This window comes from Aquarana catesbeiana, linkage group LG08, assembly GCF_042186555.1.
Source record: "Aquarana catesbeiana isolate 2022-GZ linkage group LG08, ASM4218655v1, whole genome shotgun sequence".
Lineage (NCBI taxonomy): Eukaryota > Metazoa > Chordata > Amphibia > Anura > Ranidae > Aquarana > Aquarana catesbeiana.
Window position 1 is genome coordinate 204111454 of NC_133331.1, and position 22092 is coordinate 204133545.

At 42.1% G+C, this 22092-nt stretch overlaps 1 protein-coding gene across 1 annotated transcript in view; it reads left to right on the plus strand.

The window, feature by feature from the left end:
• The window catches only part of DLG5 (discs large MAGUK scaffold protein 5), a gene marked incomplete in the record, with an annotated part of 215519 nt that overhangs the window by 54368 nt on the left and 139059 nt on the right, over window positions 1-22092 (plus strand). The window contains 1 exon segment of the mRNA XM_073596836.1: window positions 19214-19282. Coding sequence (XP_073452937.1) covers window positions 19214-19282 — 69 coding nt within the window.

Sequence of the window (22092 nt, forward strand, 5' to 3'; positions counted from 1 at the left end):
GTGCCTCAGTGTGAAAGTAGCCCTAGTGCAGAAGAAAAAGCGCATGGAACTGCATCTGGTGTGAATTAGCACTTTACAGTCAGGGAAGCAGCTAATTAAGCACAATCTGCGCGTCTGCTTTCCTAAGGAACGTTACTTAACCGTTGCAAGGAGAGTATGTAAAGATTTAATTGGTTGGTATAATGGTTCCTGCAGCACTTGAGGACTTTTGTAGAAAATACAGGTATTTAAAGAACTCTGGCCAAAAAAAAAAAAGATTAATAATAATATAATATAAAATAGCCAACTTTTTCTTGAATAGTTAGTGTAAATTCAAGAATTTTCCCCTTCAGTACATTTTTCCAGTTGTTGTCCTCAGTCTGATGACCAACATCATTCAACTCGCTTTCTCTGAGTCCAGGTTGTTCTGTGCCCAACCCCAGCCTGTGACTGGACAGCGAAAAGAGGACGAGCACAGTGATGAGCTCATCACCCTGTCATTCTACTTTCTCGTCCTATCAGCATGCGTCTTTAAACGTGAGCTGATTGACACCTTGTGCTGCTGCTGTCACTCACACTTCAGTTCTGCTATATAGGGAGAGGCTGATGCCAGATAATATTTAGGTACTTACATTGTTTGCTTTTAAAACAAACTTTTTTATTAAAGAGCTGCATTCCCCCCTGTTTTACTCACCTGAGCCCGTTCATTCCCTCGGCGGAGACGTGTTTTACCTCTCTACCTGGGGTTCCCGGCTCTTGATTGGATAGATTGATAGCAGCGCAGCCATTGGCTCGTGCTGCTGTCAATCAAATCCAGCGCCGGGGCGGGGCAGAGTTCAGCATTCTGTGTCTATAGATGCAAACGCTGGACTCTGGAGCGTGCCCGCAAGGTAACCCCCAGTGAGAGCGCTTCTCCCAGGGGGTTTACCGATGCAAGGAGTAGACGCGAGCGCCATTGGGGGACCCCAGAAGATGAGGATCGGGGCCACACTGCAAAACGAACTGCACAGTAAAGGTAAGTATGATATGTCTGGTCTTTAAAAAAGGTTTTTTTTTTTTTTGTTTTTTTTTTTTTTTAATACATTGCAAAATGTGACATAAGAAAAAAAAAAAGTATAGAGCCTGAGCCATATATTGGCAAGTAATTTTCAGAAACTATAAACAATTAAAGATGGCATGGGTACAGTGATGCAACCCCTTGATGAAAGGTGAAATGTACCTGTGGTATTCAAACCAGGAAGAGAACGAAATGCATTAGAAGAAAAACCGTAGGGTATACTATAGAGCTGCCCGATTTAATCGTTAAAGAATCAGATATTTTTAGCAGAGACCCTGGAGAATAAAATGATGGTTGTGTTGCAATATTTTGTGGTACGGTATTTGCACAGCGGTCGTTCAAATGCAATTTCTTTGTAAAAAAAAAAAATACACTTTACTGTTTTTTTTTTTTTTTTTTTTTTTAATTCATTAAAGTTAGCCCAATTTTTTTTTGTATAATACGAAAGATGATGTTACGCCACGTGAATAGTGTGAGAATCATGATCTTTATTCTAAACAAAAAAAATTGTGATTTCTCATTTTGGCCAGAATCGTGCAGCTATAGTATACTATATGTATGGAAGTAGACAGATCTTGGGGTTTTAAGGTGACCGAGTCCTGTTCATACCTGTGTATGGTAAAACCTAGCTACGTGATCATGCCAGGATAATGAGTCCAGATATCTATGGGTCTCAGTCCTCTGTTATTAGAGTACAGACAGAGACAAATGCCCACCTTTAACCACACCCACAAAATATTATGACCCCATTTTAGCCATACCCACAAAATCACAGCCTTAAACAACTGGTCACAAAAATATTTGCAACAGGCTGCAGACATTTAGGGTATAAAGCTGAAATAAACTGCTGTTAGAAAAAAATCAACAAGAAAATGCAGAAAACATCATTAGTTAACTATTGGAAGCTGGGGTCTGTAACATCACTATAGGTACTAACAAACATGGGAAATAAAGCTCATGAACATATACAGTTTTTGCTGGATACGTTATTAAAATAGGGGCAAAACCTCTTGTGCGATGGCCAACTTCAGAAGCCTCCTCGTTGTCTCATCACCTCCTTTTTGACACCCTTTCCAATCTCTCCGGCCTCCAGAGTAAGATGTACCAGAGAAAACAACTACCTCCGCGCCAATGGTGTCAATATTTTGGTAAAAAAATAAGTGAATCATATACATAAATGCAAACAGTGAAATAATATATAATAACTTCACATAAATCAAGCTGCTCCCCAACTTGAACATAAATGATCAAAGGTAGATAAATGGATAGGGGGCGCTAGAAACTGAGATATAATATTTAAAGTGCAGACAAAATTATGCTTAATTACATACCGTAATTAATAAAAAAAATTAGATGAATGAAAATATATAAAAATATTGGCAGTAGAGTTAGTACATAACCAACCAAAAACAGTATATTGATAACAGTGCTAATGATACATTTTCATAATACAGTGAATGATAATTCTAAAGTGAAGTGATATCTTCCAATATGTGCCAATTTCTTGCCGCTGATATAAAAAGTTCCATCACCAACATTAAGAAGAAAATACACCTTGAAGTAATAGATATCTGGTTACAAGATACCAATGACCCCTTTAATTAAAAAGAGAGTCACTAGCGCTTATGCAGGATTGTGCCTGCTCACATGGACGGCTGGACAACTGGATGATGGTTTAGGCATGAACCCCTCCGGTCCCAATCGTTCAAGCAATGGATATATGGGAAACAAACAAAGTCTCCATAGTGTAAAAGCTTCCCTGAGGACGTTCATAACGAAACGTACGTCGGAGCGGTACGTGGTCACGTGATTGCTCAACTACATCCGGTTATCTGGTTGTCTCTCGCGCCAGGTGGAACACACGCCGTCCTTGATGCGATGCAATGGGTCTCTGACACCAACCTTACCCTGACAAACGAGCAGCCCCAGTGCCGGGTAGGCACCTACCAATGTAAGCGGCCATTTGGCATTTTAATGTTACCTTAACATTTTAATAAATGGTTTTACACTATGGAGACTTTGTTTGTTTCCCATATATCCATTGCTTGAACGATTGGGACTGGAGGGGTTCATGCCTAAACCATGATCCAGTTGTCCAGCTGTCCATGTGAGCAGGCACAATCCTGCATAAGCGCTAGTGACTCTCTTTTTAATTAAAGGGGTCATTGGTATCTGGTAAGCAGATATCTATTACTTCAAGGTGTATTTTCTTCTTTCTTTTGGTGACGGAACTTTTTATATCAGCGGCAAGAAATTGGCACATATTGGAAGATATCACTTCACTTTAGAATTATTATTCACTGTATTATGAAAATTTATCATTTGCACTGTTATCAATATACTGTATTTGGTTGGTTATGTACTAACTCTACTGCCAATATTTTTATATATTTTCATTCATCTAATTTTTTTATTAATTACGGTATTTAATTAAGCATAATTTTGTCTGCACTTTAAATATTATATCTCAGTTTCTAGTGCCCCCTATCCATTTATCTAAGATGTACCAGACATGGATGATGAGGATTGGTCCGTCTTCTGGGATTTACCATTCAAACAGCTGGTCTCTGCCAGGGACAGTTTATTCCAGTTTAAGATTCTACATAGAGCCTATTTTATTCATCAAAGGCTCCATATGCTGAATCCCTCTGTCCCCTGTCTGTTGGAGCTGTCAGTAGCCTGATGGGGACTTTTTACAGGTCTTGTGGACTTGTCCATACATTAGCCAGTACTAGTTTGAGGTGGTCGATGTCATCAACAGGCAAAGAAAATGCTTATGAGGATACTGATCTGCTATCCTAGGAAGTCTATAACTCTGTACTGGGAAAAGGCGCCCCCCCCCCCCCTTCCATTCTTTTCTTGAAACATTTTGTCAATTTAAACCTTCCGCTGTACCAGGAGACCTATGATAATAGGGTTAGGAAGAAAAAATTTCAAGCGGTTTGGGGTCATTGGCTGAGGGCCCCTTCTACTGTGGTGGATACGAGCCCCTATTGCCCTCTTCTCTGTTGCCCCTCTGGTTTGGATTTACCTTAATCCCATTCTGTATCCCTCCTGCTTTTGGTTTCATTTAATACCTTATGGCTTATGTAAATTGTGACCTATAGTGACCACTGACGTGTTCTGGATTGACACCCGTGCTAACAATTGTTGTGTTGATTGTTAAACCAGATGCTGTTTCTTAGACAAGTGGGCTCCTTTGCATGGATAGCTTTCACTGGGAGTCTGTAAACCCTTTCTACTTATTAAAGCGGACTTCTGCTGAAAACAAAATAATTAAAAGTCAGCGGCTAAAAAAAAGTGTAGCTGCTGACTTTTAATAATCGGACACTCACCTGTCCCACGGTCCAGCGATGCGGGTGTACGAAGCCCCGCTCCTCTCCCCCCTCCTCTCCACGGTGCCGGCATTCTTACTGTGGGCGCCCACTGCCGGGCACCCACTGCGCATGTGCGAGCCGCGCTGAGCGCTGTGAGTGGCCGGGCAATCTTCTGGGACCTGTGACATGTCCCAGAAGATTGCAGGGAGGGAGGGGGGAGAGGTGATTTTCCTTCCGGTGACTTGGAGCCCGGGGAGGAAGTGGGAGCTGGATGCCTCTAAAAAGAGCGTATCAACCCCCCCCCCCCCCAAAAAAAAATGACATGCCAAATGTGGCATGTCAGGGGGTCACCTGCATTTAAAGCTAAAGTTCCATTTTTGGGTGGAACCCCGCTTTAAACAAAAACAGATTTACAAAAAAATTTAAAATAAGTCAGAAACTTCTCAGTCGATAACCGGTACTATAGAAGGGACGGACTGCACCTAAATGAGGAGGGTGCAGATCAGCTGGGAATGAAGATGGCCAAAAAGTTAGAGGGGTTTTTAAACTAGGTGATGTGGGGGAGGGCCCAGAGGTAGAGATAGTCAGCGCGGAACATATTCCAGAGGGTAGTATTGGGGGCATTAGTGGTAAGTTGACCAAAGCACATAAACCCAAGTATAGTAGCAAGTCCTAGTTGCAATCTCGGAACACCCAATAAGAGGATAATATGCGACCGGTCTAAACTACGTGGCATGTTCACCAATGCCAGGAGCCCGGTGGACAAGATGGGTGAACTAGAGATACTGTTGTACGAGGAGGATTTGGATTTTGTGGGAATTTCAGAGACCTGGTTCAACAGCTCTCATGATTGGCTGGCAAACATTCAAGGGTATACCCTTTATCGCAAGGATAGAGAGGGTAAAAAAGGGGGAGGGGTATGCCTATATATCAAGAATAATGTACAAGTGAATGTGAGAGATGACATCACTAAGGGAGCTAGGGAAGAGGTGGAATCTTTTTGGGTAGAGCTCCAAAGGGATGAAGCTAAGGGGAAAATAATACTGGGAGTATGCTATAGGCCCCCTAACCTGAGGGAGGAAGGGGAGACGGATCATCTATCACAATTTGGATTAGCAGCAAGGATGGGAAGTGTTATCATAATGGGGGATTTTAATTAATTTTAATTATCCAGACATAGACTGGCGGGCGGAGGGAACCGCGCATTCATCTAAGGCTCGCCAGTTCCTAAATGTCTTACAGGACAATTTTATGGGTCAGATGGTAGACGCACCAACTAGAAATAAAGCGTTACTGGATCTAATAATTACCAACAATACAGACCTGGATGTGGTCTGATGTGGAAATACGGGGCAATTTAGGCAACAGCGATCACAGGTCAATTGGCTTGAGTATAAATCACACAAATAGGAAACATAAGGGGAATTCAAAGACACTGAATTTCAAAAGAGCAAATTTCCCTCAACTTCGAACCTTGCTCCAAGGCATAAATTGGGATAAAATCTTAGGAACAAAGAACACGGAGGAGAGATGGGTTTGCTTTAAGAGCATATTAAATAAGGGCATTAGCCAATGCATCCCATTGGATAATAAATTTGAAAGAGTGAACAAAAGTCCTGGATGTCTTAACTCCAATGTAAAAATGCATATAAAAGCAAAGGAGTAGGCCTTCAAAAAATACAGGGTTGAGGGATCATCGTCAGCATTCAGACTTTATAAAGAATGCAATAAGATAGAACATGAAAGACACATAGCGGAGGAGAGTAAAAAAAATCGCAAATTCTTTAAGTATGTAAAGAGTAAGAAAGGGAGGACAGACCATATTGGTCCCATAAAGAATGAGGAAGGACATCTGGTTTCAAAGGATAGGGAGATGGCGAAGGTATTGAATTTATTCTTCTCCTCAGTCTTCACGAGGGAATTTGGGGGGCTTCAGTAACCAAAACTGCAGTGTTTATCCTCCATGACACATCACAGGAAGCACCTCCATGGTTAACAGAGGACAGAATTAAAATTATACTTGAGAAACTTAATATTAATAAATCACAGGGACCATATGGCTTGCACCCGAGGGTACTTGGGGAACTCAGTCAAGTAATTGCCAGACCATTGTTCCTAATTTTTACTGACAGTCTACTGACTGGAATGGTACCAGCTGATTGGAGAAAGGCCAATGAAGCACCAATATTTAAATGGGCCCAAAATACATCCCTGGGAATTGCAGACGAGTTAGCCTAACATCAAAAGTATGTAAACTCTTGGAGGGGATGATAAGGGACTATATACAAGATTTTAGTAATAAATACGGTATCATTAGCAGTAATCAGCAGTGATGGGAGTAAGTCACACATGTGCAAGTCATAAGCAAGTCTCAAGTCTTAACCTTCAAGTCATAAGCAAGTCCCAAGTTACTGTGGCGAAAAGCAAGCAAGTCAAGTCGAGTCCCTGCCAGAAGTCAAGCAAGTCAAGTCATTTATTTTGGTCAAGTCACAAATTAAGTCAAAATACTGATCTACCCCGAAGCCGGGACTCGGGGGGAGCTTTCTATTTGGGGGGGGGGGGGGGGGTTTGGCGGCGTTTTTTGCCTAGGCCAAGACACAGAACTGGTGGTGCCAAGTCATTGCAAGTCAAATAGCCCAAGTCAAAGTCAAGTCGCAAGTCATTAGTGACAAGTCAAAGTCAAGTCGAGTCATTTATTTAATTTTGTAAAGCAAGTCGCAAGTCCTCAAACAGGTGACTCGAGTCTGACTCGAGTCAAGTCATGTGACTCGAGTCAAGTCATGTGACTCGAGTCCCCCACCTCTGGTAATCAGCATGGATTCATGAAGAATCATTCTTGCCAAACCAATCTACTAACCTTCTATGAGGAGGTGAGTTGCCAGCTAGATAAAGGAAGTCCCATAGACGTGGTGTATCTGGATTTTGCAAAAGCATTTGCCCAAATGTTCTCCATAAACGTTTACTGTATAGAATAAGGTCCGTTTACATGGACCATAGGGTGAGTACATGGATTGAAAACTGGCTACAAGGGCGAGTTCAGAGGGTGGTAATAAATGGGGAGTACTCGGAATGGTCAGGGGTGGAAAGTGGGGTCCCCCAGGGTTCTGTGCTGGGACCAATCCTATTTAATTTGTTCATAAATGACCTGGAGGATGGGGTAAACAGTTCAATCTCTGTATTTGCAGACGATACTAAGCTAAGCAGGGCAATAACTTCTCTGCAGGATGTGGAGACCTTTCAAAAAGATCTGAACAAATTAATGGGGTGGGCAACTACATGGTAAATGAGGTTCGATGTAGAAAAATGTAAAATAAAGCATTTGGGTGGCAGAAATAGGAATGCAATCTTTACACTGGGGGGAGAACCTCTGGGGGAATCTAGGATGGAAAAGGACCTGGGGGTCCTAGTAGATGATAGGCTCAGCAATGGCATGCAATGCCAAGCTGCTGTTAACAAAGCAAACAGAATATTGGCATGCATTAAAAAGGGGATCAACTCCAGAGATAAAACAAGCTCTACAAGACTCTGGTCCAGCTGCACCTAGAGTATGCCGTCCAGTTCTGGGCACCAGTCCTCAGGAAGGATGTACTGGAAATGGAACAAGTACAAAGAAGGGCAACAAAGCTAATAAAGGGTCTGGAGGATATTAGTTATGAGGAAAGGTTGCGAGCACTGAACTTATTCTCTCTGGAGAAGAGATGCTTGTGAGGGGATATGATTTTAATATACAAATACCATACTGGTGACCCCACAATAGGGATAAAACTTTTTTGCAGAAGGGAGTTTAACAAGACACGTGGCCACTCATTAAAATTAGAAGAAAAGAGGTTTAACCTTAAACTACGTAGAGGGTTCTTTACTGTAAGAGCGGCAAGGATGTGGAATTCACTTCCACAGGCGGTGGTCTCAGCGGGGGGCATTGATAGTTTCAAGAAACTATTAGATAAGCACTTGAACGAACGCAACATACAGGGATATACAATGTAATTCTGACATATAATCACACACATAGGTTGGACTTGATGGACTTGTGTTTTTTTTCAACCTCACCTACTATGTAACTATGTAACTTGGCAGCCATCAACTGTTGTGATAATGAACAGTTTGGTTCCAAAATATGTAATAACAGTATAGCATGCAGCGTGCAGGAGTCAAAAAGAATATAAAGTGTACAGAGTGTGGTGATCTTGTACAGCCAAGCTACAGAGTGTTTTGGTCAGAAATATGTAACGTTTCATAGTCCTTTCCATAAATATGTAGCATACAACGTTCGGCGCTATGTACCCTCCAGCACAGCATAAACAGTATGACGGTCAAGTCTATGTAATGTACATGGTATGCCACATAACCATAACTGCTTTACTTTGTATGCTGTGCCATAAATTATACAGTTCTGACTGCTGCACTCCTAGCATACAGAGTGCAGGTGTGAGAGTACTCAAAGGATAACTGCACCTTTAGGTAATTGTCCTTTAATCAGTTCCTCTACCCCTAAATGCAGCCCACCAATTTGCCTTACTCCAAAAATGTGTGCTCTGCAGCCCTGCCAGCCAGTTAAAAAAAAAAAAAAAATTCCTATGAGTAAGCTGTACTGTTCTGGTCTGCTGAAGGCTACTGTGAGTATGGCCTGCCCATAGGAATGCATGGGGCCATGACACGTGTGCCAAGAGGATATCCCAGCAGGGAATTTTCTCTGAAAAAATACTGGGCATGGTCACATGGACATGTATTGCTGGATCAAGGAAGACATAAGTATTGTTATTGATAAAACTGTCCTTTTGTCACTTCTCCCCACTCCCCGCAGCACTGCTCACTCTTAATCGCCTGCCACCCTCTTCCGGTGTTCTATCGATATGTGCTCTCTGTCTAAAAGTACCTGCGCATTTGCAGGACAGAGCCGCACTCCAGCTGATTTGGCAATCGGCTGGAGTGACGTGACCATGGCGCATGCGCACATCAGAGGAGGCATTTTTCGACGGGAGAGGGAATTTCACTGACACAACTGAAAGCTATTCACAGAGCGGAAGGACACTAGATCTCATATAGTGCCTCTCTGTTGCGGGGCGGGGTTTTAGTATGCTCAGGGTCGCCTTTTGTCAGTGTTCCACGGAGGCTTTAGTGTCTTGATCAGCGCCTGTTGCTTGTGTCTAAGGGCGGGTTGCAACACAGACAAAACCCACCCTTCAACACAGCCAAAAGCCGCCCTGCAACAGCAAGGCATAATGTAACAACTACGGTGTACCCCTCCGCTCTGTGAATAGCCTTCAGTTGTGTCCGTGAAATTCCCTCTCCCGTGGAAAAATGCCTCCTGTGATGTGCGCATGCGCCATGGTCAGGTCACTCCAGCTGATCGGGAAATCAACTGGAGTGTGGTTCCGTCCTGGACACTTTTCGAGGGAGGGCACATATCGATAGAACACCAGCACTGCTTTTTACCAACACTGCTAACTTTTGCATTACTCTTCTAGCACTCACTCCTGCAACTCACCTTCTCTTTTTTTTTTTTTTTTTTTACACTGCTTGCAAACCTTTACAGCCCTCAGCCCCCCTCCCCCCTGTCCCCTTCAGTTACATCTTATCTACACTTGGGATGAAGTGGAAGCATAGTTGGGGAACAAGACAAAAGTTGCGGGCGGCCACAGGAGTGACCATAGCGAGATATTGGCTGGAGAGAACACAATAATCTAGCAAACCGTAAATGCAAAGGCATGGCTTTAATAGGAAGTTCATGGAAGGAGCAAAGATTTCAATCTTCTTGACGCACAAGGTTCAAGTCAGAATCGTTCAAGGAATTATCCAGGGAGCTCTCCAGCATTCCAGGTGGCTCGGCAAGAAGAGACATCACCAGACACAACAGAGTTCGGAGGTTCAGATCTGAGCCCTGACAAAGGGATTTTTACTCTAATTAGATTTTTCAATTTAAAAAGAAACTGTGCCACTGCAGGGCCTCAGGGCTTTTGTGGTAAAGTGCAAGTATGCACACCATACTAGTACATTGTGGCAGACTTTCCTCCCATGGGTTGTACTCTTTTCCAGGGATGTGAGGTCACGCTTCCCTTCATCGCCTCTTACATCTTCTTTGAGGCTGGAATCTTCTGACTTCAGGCAGTCCTCTCCATTGGCCAACCACAGATCGCTTAACTTCTATGCATGTGTTCTACAGTTACCTTGTCTTGAGCCCAACTTTTTTTTCTCAGCATCCTGCAGATGCCAGGTTTGTCTCCTGAACTGCTACCAACTTTTTGAATTTGATTTTAGTTCCAATTTAGGAAGAATGCAGTAGAAAAAGTGAGGATATTGATTTTTTCTTTTTTTTTTAAGCAAGTTGCGTATATAGGAAGGGAGCCACAAACTGTCATGGGGAGTCCTTAGAATAAGAAACCCACCAGATTCCACCAGGCCCCAAAAATATTTGGGTAAACTGATACTTAAACATTCCTACGCTGCCATAGCCATGTTTATGGAAACTGTGTGGTGTCCCCAATTTTCTAATTTGACTACATTGTGAAGAATCACATGTTTTTTTATGGAGCAATGTTTTATTCAAGGTTGATAACAAAGTGAAATAAGCCAAAAAAGTGCACACTTATCTTTTATCTGCATTTGAAAGTTATTTGGTATTTCAGATACTTGTTTCAAATGTTATCAGTTAATATGGAAAATTTATCTTAGTTTATTTATTAGGTAAAGCAGCATTTAGAGTCGGTTCACACTGAGGCAGCGCGACTGCCTCAGACGACTTGAACACGACTGCAGCGGCGACTTGCAAAACGACTTCTATATAGAAGTCTATGCAAGTCGCCTCAAGTCGCCCCCAAAGTAGTACAGGAACCTTTTTCTAAGTCGGAGCGACGCAATTAGAACTGTTCCATTGTACAGAACAGGACGCTACTTGTCAGGCGGCTAAGTCGCCTGACAAGTCGTCCTAGTGTGAACCGGCTCTTATTGGTTTTAATCTTTTCTAGTAAAAAAAAGTGTATACTTGATAGCAATATGTTTAAGCGTGCAAAAATGAATGAGACAATGTAATAGTTGTATTTCCATAAAACTAAATTGTATCCAAAAGCACATTTGTAAAATCTAAATTGCTCACAGCAAATTTCATAATCCATGGGCAAAATCATGGGAGGTTCTGAACACCAGACCTAGAAAAAAAAAAGACATTATTAAATGCAGTGCTGTATTCCTTAACATAACATTATTTTTTAATGCAACTAGTTCAAGTGCATGAATTTTACTCTGTATCCCCAATCTTGCAATCCCAATAAAATGAAACGCAGGACAGAGTCAAAGGGTTGCTGCATAAGAAAGATAAGAAGAAAGTGAGGAGAGACATAACCTCATCAGTACTACTCTTTCATTGACCAGTCCGTAGGCTGAAGTTGGAAAGCTGCAATCATTGTATTCTTTGAAGCCCATCTCCAGTCTAACCTTCAAACTGATGTAAAAGTTCATTCAATTTGTCAGAATGGTATATCTTCTTCTGTACATTCAGCCTATTCCAAACATGAGTACTACAGGTCTCATAGACACCAATGCTGGCTTATTTTCTCTGCCGCCCCCTGCCTAGTCCTTCCACAAATTGAAGCCCTCGGGAGCTGTACTTTTTTGGAAAAAGTTTACTAAACGAACGTTTTACAGCATTTTAAAGGAAGCCTGTATGTAATTACTGGACATCCAATGATCACGCCAGTAGCTGGGCTTTAACTGTAAATGGTGTCATCCACCTAGCTGTGCTGTCTGTCAGGGCTGGAAATGCAAGTCCCTGGGCAGATAAAACCGCCCACTTATTATGTACAGTATTTCTTCAATGTATTTAGGAATTTGCCTGAAGTTTTAACTTTGTCACTGTGAATTGTTTCAATTACATTAATAAAAAAGCTGTTAATCCAGTGTTTTCATCAGGTAACTGCATCTAAGACCTTATTCAAACATGAAGCACAAACCTGTTAATTTGCACTGTATGAAAGTAAGTGTGATGTTAAATGTGTTTTCACATTAACAACTTTATACTGAGAAGGACCATTTTTAGCCAGATTGTTGTATATAAAAGGCTTTTTAGATTGCAATGAATGTAAAAACATAAACTGTATTCAAGCCTCGTGAGACTGATATTTATTTAAATAAAAACAAACAGACTAAATCCGGCCATAGATGGTTTGAATCTTGGTTGTTTCAGCAGGGACTGACCAAGATTCGAACCATTTATGGGCAGGCTGAATGTACCCAAGTTGATCAATTGATCAGCTTGGGTACAACCAGCCTGTCGATTTTTACATGCAATTATTGCTAGCAGCTATTGTAGCCACTAGCAATAATCACTGTGTTCTCCCAGCGGGGACGGCCTCCCCTACCAGGAGAACTTAATGGCTCCAAAGGAGGGATTCCCCCATCAACACTGACCCATGGTTGCAGGAAAGAAAAACGCTCTGTCTGTGGCCGGCTTAAAACCCTCAGTCTATATTAAATGACCTCCTGCCCTGCTTAGTCCACATGCAATTTTGTTCTAATCTTCTGCCACTCATAATCTTGTATTTGATCCCCACCCCCTACTTCTCATACCCTCATATACCTTACATTCAATATTTTGCAGACTTGTCACAAACCTTTAGGCCCCATTCACACCTGGGTGTAGCAGAAACAGCACAGCAAAATAAAAGCGCTATGTTTCTGCAAACATGTGAAAAACGCACTCAAATTTGTAAAGTGCTTGGGGTGCCATTATTTCTTAATGACACCCAAACACAATTAGCAGTCGGACAAAAAAACGCTAACACGAAACGTGCTTGGCTTAGTACCAAAATTTGGTACATGAGCTTCTTTAGTACATTTTTGGAGCAGTGGGAGACCCATTCAAATGAATGGTGCCACTCCAAAATCACACTAAAAAAGTGCAAAAAACACGTCTCAAGTGTGAATGGAGCCTCAAATCCAGTATGTCTTTTTAACGGAGATACGCTCTCATTTTATAGAGCCTAAGGCCCCTTTCACACTGGGGCGGTGGGGGCGTCGGCGGTACAACAGCGCTATTTTTAGCGCTGCTGTACCATCGTTCTTGCAGCGGTATTCGGCCGCTAGCGGTTCGGTTTTAACCCCCGCTGGCGGCCGAAAAAGGGTTAAATCCGCTCGTACAGCGCGGCTATAGCCGCGGTATTACCGCGGTATAGCCGCGCTGTCCCATTGATTTCAATGCTCCTTCCCCGCTCCAAAGAAGCGGCTCGCAGGACTTTTTTTACCGTCCTGCGAGCGCACCGCTTCAGTGTGAAAGCCCTCGGGCTTTCACACTGAACAAACAGCGGAGGCTGTTTAGGGGCGGTTTTCAGGCGGTATTTTAAGCGCAATACCGCCTGAAAACCGCTCCAGTGTGAAAGGGGCCTAACACTCCAGAATCCTGAAGCAGAATCAATGAGGTGTCCCTTTGCCTAAACTTGGCAAAGAGTGCTCTTTACCTTTTTTGCGATGTGCCTCAGTCACAGAATTTGCTGGTTTAAAGGAACTAGGAAAGCACATAATCCACTTTGACAATAATTTTGCTTGCATATTTTGCATAAGTAAATCTAATACTAGTTGCACTTTTAAAAATGAGTGTGTTAGTCATTGGAAAGATACTGAACATATGTTCAGTATAAATTGTTGACTTCCAATTGCTGACATTGCTAAAAAAGGTCTGTGCAATCAAATAAAAATGACACCAGTCTATGAAATACAAAAGACTACACACAAAGCCCTAACAAACTAAATGGAAAGGACTTTAATGGTATCAAGTGGATAAAAAAAATGAACAAAAATGTATTAATACAAGTTAAAATATGAGACCCTAGAAATATACAACTGTGCCACAATAGTTGACAAGAAAAAAACAATGTAAGCGTTACATTGTTTTTTACTTAACGCTTACATTGTTTTTTCTTGTCAACTATTGTGGCACAATTGTATATTTCTATGTTTTTGATATTTTAACTTGTATTAATAAACTATATATATATATATATATATTTTTTTTTTATCTGATTGGTACCCTTAAAGTCCTTTCCATTTAGTTTGTTAGGGCTTTTTGTGTAGTCTATTTTCCAGGATGAGGGAGGTACTGGACATTCATTGTCCACCAATAGAGGGTTCTCCTTTTGAGGCCTTCCTCCCTATTCCCCTTTTTTTCCTATGAAATACAAAAGTCTTAAAGCCAAAGCTTCTGACAATGCTTCTTTGTGACAGCTGGCTCCCTCTTTTTCTTGTACATATTATAAGGCCCCTTTCACACATGCTGTCCGATCAGGTCCGCCTGTCAGTTTTTCAGGCGGACCTGATCAGATGCTCCATTCACCTCTATGGTGCGACGGATGTCAGCGAGGACATGTCCGTTGACACTTGCCACTATCCGATCGATCCTCTCCCCCACATCCAGATGGATGGAAACCCTATTTTCCAACCATCTATCGGATCGGATGGAATCAGATGAAAACGGACAGGCGCATCCGTTTTCATCCAATCTCCCATAGAGGACAGCGGGGCTCTGACAGGTCTGTCTCTCCACAGTGAGCGGAGACAGACCTGTCATCCGCCTGCTCAGCGGAGATCAACGGATCGATCTGAGCAAGCAGAGTCCATCAAAACGGATGTGCCCTGTGTGAAAGGGGCCTAACCCTTCCTCCCTCAGCAGTAAGGATGCTTAAAGTGAATTAGGGCTGCAACTAACACTAGACATTAGTTATGAGGAAAGGTTGCGAGCACTGAACTTATTCTCTCTGGAGAAAAGATGCTTGAGAGGGGATATGATTTTAATTTACAAATACTTTACTGGTGACCCCACAATAGGGATAAAACTTTTTTGCAAAAGGGATTTTAACAAGACACGTGGCCACTCATTTAAATTAGAAAAAAGAGGTTTAACCTTAAACTACGTAGAGGGTTCTTTACTGTAAGAGCGGCAAGGATGTGGAATTCCCTTCCACAGGCGGTGGTCTCAGCGGGGGGCATTGATAGTTTCTAGAAACTATTAGATAAGCACCTGAACGACCACAACATACAGGGATTTACAATGTAATCCTGACATATAATCACACACATAGGTTGGACTTGTGTCTTTTTTTTTTTTTTCTTCAACCTCACCTACTATGTGACTAACGATTATTTTCATAATCGATCAGTTGGTCAATTTATTGTTTTGACTAATTGATTAATTGGATAAAATCCTAAAAATTTGGTGTATAGTTAAGTGGTCTTGCATAGCAAGACTACTTAATGTTATTAGTATTTAAAGTTTAAAAAAGAGAATTTTTATTGTTGAATATCTATATGCAGTGGTAAATATAAATAACCAGCTATATGACAATATAGCATCTGTGCCCAGATGCAGCCTCACCATCTCTCATCAATGCAGTGCAGGAAATCACTGAGCCGTCATCTCCTGTTTACTCAGCTCTCAGTCGGTAGTCACATACACAGTCCTGCCTCCGCCATCGGCATTGGACCAGCTCCTGTGATAGACAGAACACTGGTCCAATGCCGGTGGCAGAGGTGGGACTGTGTTGTGATGTTAGAGGCGAGTAAACAGGAGATGACGGCTCAGTGAATTCCAGCGACGCTCGTCCCCCTCCTTTCCCACTATTGGCATATAACACGCACCAGTGATGCATGCACAAAGTGCATGTTATACGCCGATAAATACGGTATAAAAATAAGATTGAAGGTACCAACATCCCAATAATTGTAGATTCGAAAAAAGAGGATTTAAGGGGCAAGTAGGATTTTCCTGGTACTGTCGTAAGACATTACAACAGAATACATTTTTAAGATAAAGTTTATTTACATAACATCAACATACATGTTAAAAATTTATATTGAAAGGCACTTCCACTCTGAGTGGTCATACCCCCTCTGCTAGGTTTCTACCGAGAATGAAAATGTCCTCAATTCACATATATACATTTTTGGTTTTTTTATGTGAGTTGAGGACATTTTCATTCTCGGTAGAAACCTAGCAGAGGGGGTATGACCACTCAGAGTGGAAGTGCCTTTCAATATTAACATCAACATACATGTTAAAAATTATGTAAATAAACTTTATCTTAAAAATGTATGCTATTGTAATGTCTTGTGACGGTACCAGGAAAATCCTTCTTGCCCCTTAAATCCTCTTTTTTCGAATAACCGGCTATATGGTTAGGGAACAAAATATCTAATCCACTGAGAATAACAAATTGAAGAGAGATACTGTATAGACTATTAGAGGTTGAATCTGGTACACATCATCGGATTCAGAGATCAAAATTTTTATTCAAAAAAAAAATAAATAATGTAAACAAACCTAAAAATACTGTTTTGAAAATTCTCTAACCGGCTTGAAATAAAATATTATGCATGGCAGACTCCCTTGTCATAGGCAGGTAGCTTGATACAAGCCATACACAAACAAACACATTTATAAGACTGTTTGTTCTATGTTCTAATCATTAGTGTGGTCAAATCAACATTTGTTTTCAACCAAAATGATGGGAAAATGCGAAGGAGCAGAATAGGAAATGTTTCTCGATGTAATCAATTTTCAGACAGTGAATGTGGTTTTTGTTCATTTTAAAATTTGAATGCTAAAGGCAAGTGATATTTTCGAATGACAGTCATCCCTTCATCAAATGGTTTTGCATGGAGCAGCCCTGATTCTCCTCTTCTGGAGTCCTTCACCGGCCCTTCTGGCTCCTCCTGCCCTCAGAGTGCCCCTATAGCAAAGTGAAAACTTCTGCCTTTTTATAATCATTTTAAAGTGGATGTAAACCTGATTCATGAAATTTGAGCTGGGCACATATACCTGCAGTGTTTTCTTATCTCTCTTAAAAGCACTATGACCCCTAGCTGTCTCCTGCCCTTTCTTCTGTTATCAGGCTGATAACTCCTGACCAGTTCTCTATCACATATGATAAAAGGAGCCTGAGTTTTGTGTTGGGGAGGATGCTATAAATAGATTAGCAGCACACTGAACAATTCAAGGGATAGAGCTGAAAGTCTCTACCTAATGAGGAGAGGGGGTGTGTGCGCCTTTCCTCCAACCAGCTGTCTTGGTTGTATGCCCCAGGAAGAGAAAATCTAACACGATCTGAACTTACTAAACCGTATATAAAGCGAAGCCAGCAGATATACATGTTAAACTTATGTAGGGAGATTTGTTTCATCTCTGTGTATCATCTGAGGCTGTTCACTTCACTGGGTATATGTGAGGGTTTACATCCACTTTAAATCACTTCCTTCTCCTGTCCAGGACTACATGTCCCACAAGGCATTGTTCCTCACAAATTCACATTCACAAGTTCTCAGGCACTTACTGACATGTATGGATGGTGTACTGAGCTGTGTGTCTGACCAACTAATCAATTCTGAAAATAGTTGACAACTATTTTTATAAACGATTATGTCGATTTTAGTTGTTTCAGCCCTAAAGTGAAAATAGTAATTGGTTCTAGACAGATGAGCACTATAGTTTGCCATCCAGTTCTTTTTGTTTTGAAGTGGCTAAAAGAAACTAGATGTAAGATCAAATGGATGCCAACTCTCCAGTTAAGGCAGCCTACTTGAATTTAGACTTGGGTTGCATGATTTGTAAATGATTTGGTCATTCGTGGATGAATTTCTAGGCCATGATAAAAACATATACATACGCACCAGTATGGCTTTTTGTATAACCTCATCCGTTTGATGCCCACACAGATGTTGAACGTGGTAGTTGAGGATATGTTTATCAGCAAGCTATTAGGTACTATTCTAGTGGGGGCAATATCCTTCATTCCAGCGTTGTTGCCTAACATAGACATTTGTGGTCTCCGACAATTAACTGTTTACAGTCTAGTTAAACTGCTCAATGGCTGCTTGTCCCTTTTACATGCATCCTTTTTACATGCATCCTAGCATCTACGTGCATTTTCTGAAGTGATTCTGTGTGCGATTTGTGCTGGTTGTTAGGAGCCACCACCTGCCGGCAGGGATGGACCATCAGTTGTTAGGGAGCCAGCACCCACCAGCGTCCTACTAACCAATGACTCATCCCTGCTGAGAGCAGCAGGGATGAGTCAAGACCCCTTTCACACCGAGGGCGTTTCGCAGGCGCTATAGCGTTAAAAATAGCGCCTGCAATCTGCCCTCAAACAGCTGCAGCATTGTCTCCAGTGTGAAAGCCCGAGGGCTTTCACACCGGAGCGCTGCGCTGGCAGGACGGGAAAAAAAGTCCTGCCAGCAGCTTCTTTGGAGTGGTGAAGGAGCGCTGAAATCAATGGGGCAGTGCTGGGATACCGCCGGCAAAACGCCGCTATTGCGGCGCATTGCGGGCGGTTTTAACCTTTTCTCGGACGCTAGCGGGGGGGGTAAAAGCGCCCCGCTAGCGGCCGAAATGCGCCGCTAATCCAACGGTTAAACGCTGCTAAAAATAGCTGCGTTTTACCGCCGACGCTATGGGCGGCCCGGTGTGCAAGGGCTCTTATCATGGAGCCATCATCCCTGCTGACAACCAGGGATTCCAGGCTGGAGGACAATTAAACTGCAGCTCAGCCACCTACTGACCACCTATCTGAAAGAGATTTGTGTCATGAGCAGTTGTACTTATTCTTCTTAGTGCCATGTGTTTGTTTTCTATATGTTTATGTCTTTTATGGACCTTCCCATGTACAAATAAATATTGGACAGAACTAAGTTTGGTCCTCCAACAGTCCCCGTTTCTCACGTGGACCCTAGGGAAAATTGATTGCCCACCCGTGATTTTATACTAAAGTAGCTAATGGTCTGTTATTCTATCATTTCAAGGTCTCCTTCAGATATGACAGGTGTAGCATTTCACTCTGCTGATCCATCATTGATCGTTATTCTTAATGCTTTCCAACAGGTTCCACTTACAGTGTTCTCACGACCATGCCTTCAGACTCAGAAAGCAGTGGATCCCTCAGCAGTGTTGGTAAGAACTCCCAAAATAAATGTAGTTTGTTTATTTGAGGTCTGTTTTACTTGTTCATTTCCTGAATAGAGAAATTTGAAGATCACTGCACAGAGTCTGTATGGAGCTGGAGCCAGGTGCTGGAACAATGGCTCCAACACTGGATTCAAGGAGACAGCCTTAATACACAGGAAGCCAGGATTGTGTTTTAAATCTGGGACAGTTGGGGAGCATGGTTTAGCTACAGTTTAAGAACTGCTTGTCCTTTCTCTGGGCGAGGACTAAGAAACGGAAAGCAAATTCTGCTTTCCACAATTTGCTGTCTGTAATCACAAGGCATAAGGGTGATGGGAAAGGCTAAAGCCTAGTACACATGGGCCGAATACCAGGCAACATCTGCCAGTTCAATAAACAAACTTCTGTGGTATGAGCATGCTGGAAAACCAGCAGCTGACTGGAATGTTCTGGTGGGGGACTGCCCCCCTGTCAAAACATATTAGCTTAGTGGGGGAGATCACTGTACTAACATTGGAGTGTTAGTACCTGCGGGGTTGAATGGTAAAAAAAAACTAAGTGTGTACTAGGCTTTAGCTAAACTTATGCCGTTGCTGTCTGGTTTTAGCAATCAGCAATATTTACTGCATGAGAGCATTGCAGTGAATCATACTAGCATGTGGAGCAGACACCTAGCTTGTTCTCCATCTTTGTCCGAAGCTACAGTCATCGCACAGTGTTGGATGCAAACTGTGTACAGTGCTCTAGAGCCTAGATGCCAGCTCACAAAACACAGGGTTAAAAAAGGAAATTAAAGGTAAGGAAAAGTAATAGTGAGTTGCAAAAGTTAGATTTCTTAAAAATACTCTAATGCCGCGTACACACGACTGGTTTTTCCGTCGGAATGGACTCTGATGGTCTTTTCGACGGAGTTCAGCTGAAACGGACTTGCCTACGCACGATCACACCAAAGTCCGATCATTTAGAACGTGATGACGTACGACGGGACTAGAAAAGGGAAGTTCAATAGCCAGTAACTGCCCTTGCGTCGTTTTTGGTCCGTCGGAATAGCATTTAGACAAACGGTTTTCCTGAAAGGAATTGATTCAGTCGGAAAGATTTAAAACATGTTCTATTTCTAGGTCAGAATTTTCGAAAGAAAAAGTCTGATGAAGCCCACACACGATCGTAATGTCCAATGGAATGATTCCGTCTGAACTTTTCTGCCAGAAAGTCCTGTCGTGTGTACGCGACATTAGTGTAATTTGTGTGATTTTGTTTTTAAAATTACACCTGCCTAGGGAAATCTTTTTAAAAACTAGAAGCCAAAAACGAGATGGCTTAGATCTAACCAGTACCCCCAGCTGCCACCTCCACAGTCTATACCCCCTTATGAGCTTAAATAGGTAGAGCACAAGCGTTCCTCCTTTCCATGGATACTGAAAAAGCCGTTTGACAGGGTCAACTGAACTTTCATTCGCCTCGGCCCTCACATGCACTCATGGATAATGCATTGATTTTGTCAATCTCTGCTCAAGTATGCGTAAATGGAGAATGCTCCAATTCTTTTCCATATTGAAAACGGGACACGACAGGGCTACCCCTTGTCCATTCTTAATTTTATAAGAAGATGAGATATCCACCTACGTGGATGACCCCCCCCCCCCATTTCTTTTTTTTTTTTTTTTTTTTTTTTGATTTTTCAAGCCTACATATTATCAAACGTCAGAGGCTCTTAATCTTACAATTCCAGGAAACACCCTAAGTAGCATTCAAGGCAATTTTCAATTTAAATGGGCCCCACCCCTACATCAAATACTTGGGTATCCTGTTACCCAGTGACCTCTCTAAGCTATACTCCTTGAACTTCCCACCGTTACTCTCTAGGTTCCAATCTGAATTGGCAGGCTGGTCTACTCAGGGTTTCTCTTGGATGGGCAAGTGTAATATTCTAAAACAAAATATCCTTCCTATCTCATTCAAACAATCCTGATGCACATTTCTCAAAACTACTTTAAAATGTTACAACCCCTACTCAATCATTTAATTTGGGCGTATAAGCCAGCCAGAATTCAACATTCCATCTTATGTAGGTTTAAAATGTCTGGTGGGATAGCACCCCCCCAGTATAAAATTATACCACCTTGCTGCCCATCTCACCCATGCGTTAGATTAGTGTAGACACTCCGTGACCAAACAATGGGTCCAAATGGAGCAGTCCCTATCGCGAACCCCATTCCCCATTCCCTGGGCTCTTATGGTGCCCAACCATCACACAAGACTTGCACTCTCATCCAACCATTGCACCTACATGGAAATACTGTAAGACCGCATTCAATAATTATGGAATCACTCCCTTTTCCTCTCCTCCTTTGCTGGTACTAGACCATCCAGACTTCACCCTTGGCCAACAAGATGTCATTTTGCTCCTTGTTCCCACAGAATAAATTTCTTTTATTTCAATAAATCCGAGATTTAAACTGGATTTCTTCCACCCAAATGTTAACAGACGTATCATTTTCCTCGCTGGGACCTCTTCAAACCTTCCAACTCTCGCATTTCTTGCACTCCCTTCCTTCTGCTGACTTGTTCGGGCGCCCTCTTACAGCGTCCTAGCGGGAATGGCACTTCTCTCATGCGCTTTCAATCTTCAATAAACTCCTTCTGTGGGAGGTCTCTCAACACTCCAAGATCCTCTTTGTCATTCCACTCTTTAGTAAGTAATAACTACAGTGAGGGAAAAAAGAATTTGATCCCCTGCTGATTTTGTACGTTTGCCCACTGACAAATAAATGATCAGTCTATAATTTTAATGGTAGGTTTATTCTAACAGTGAG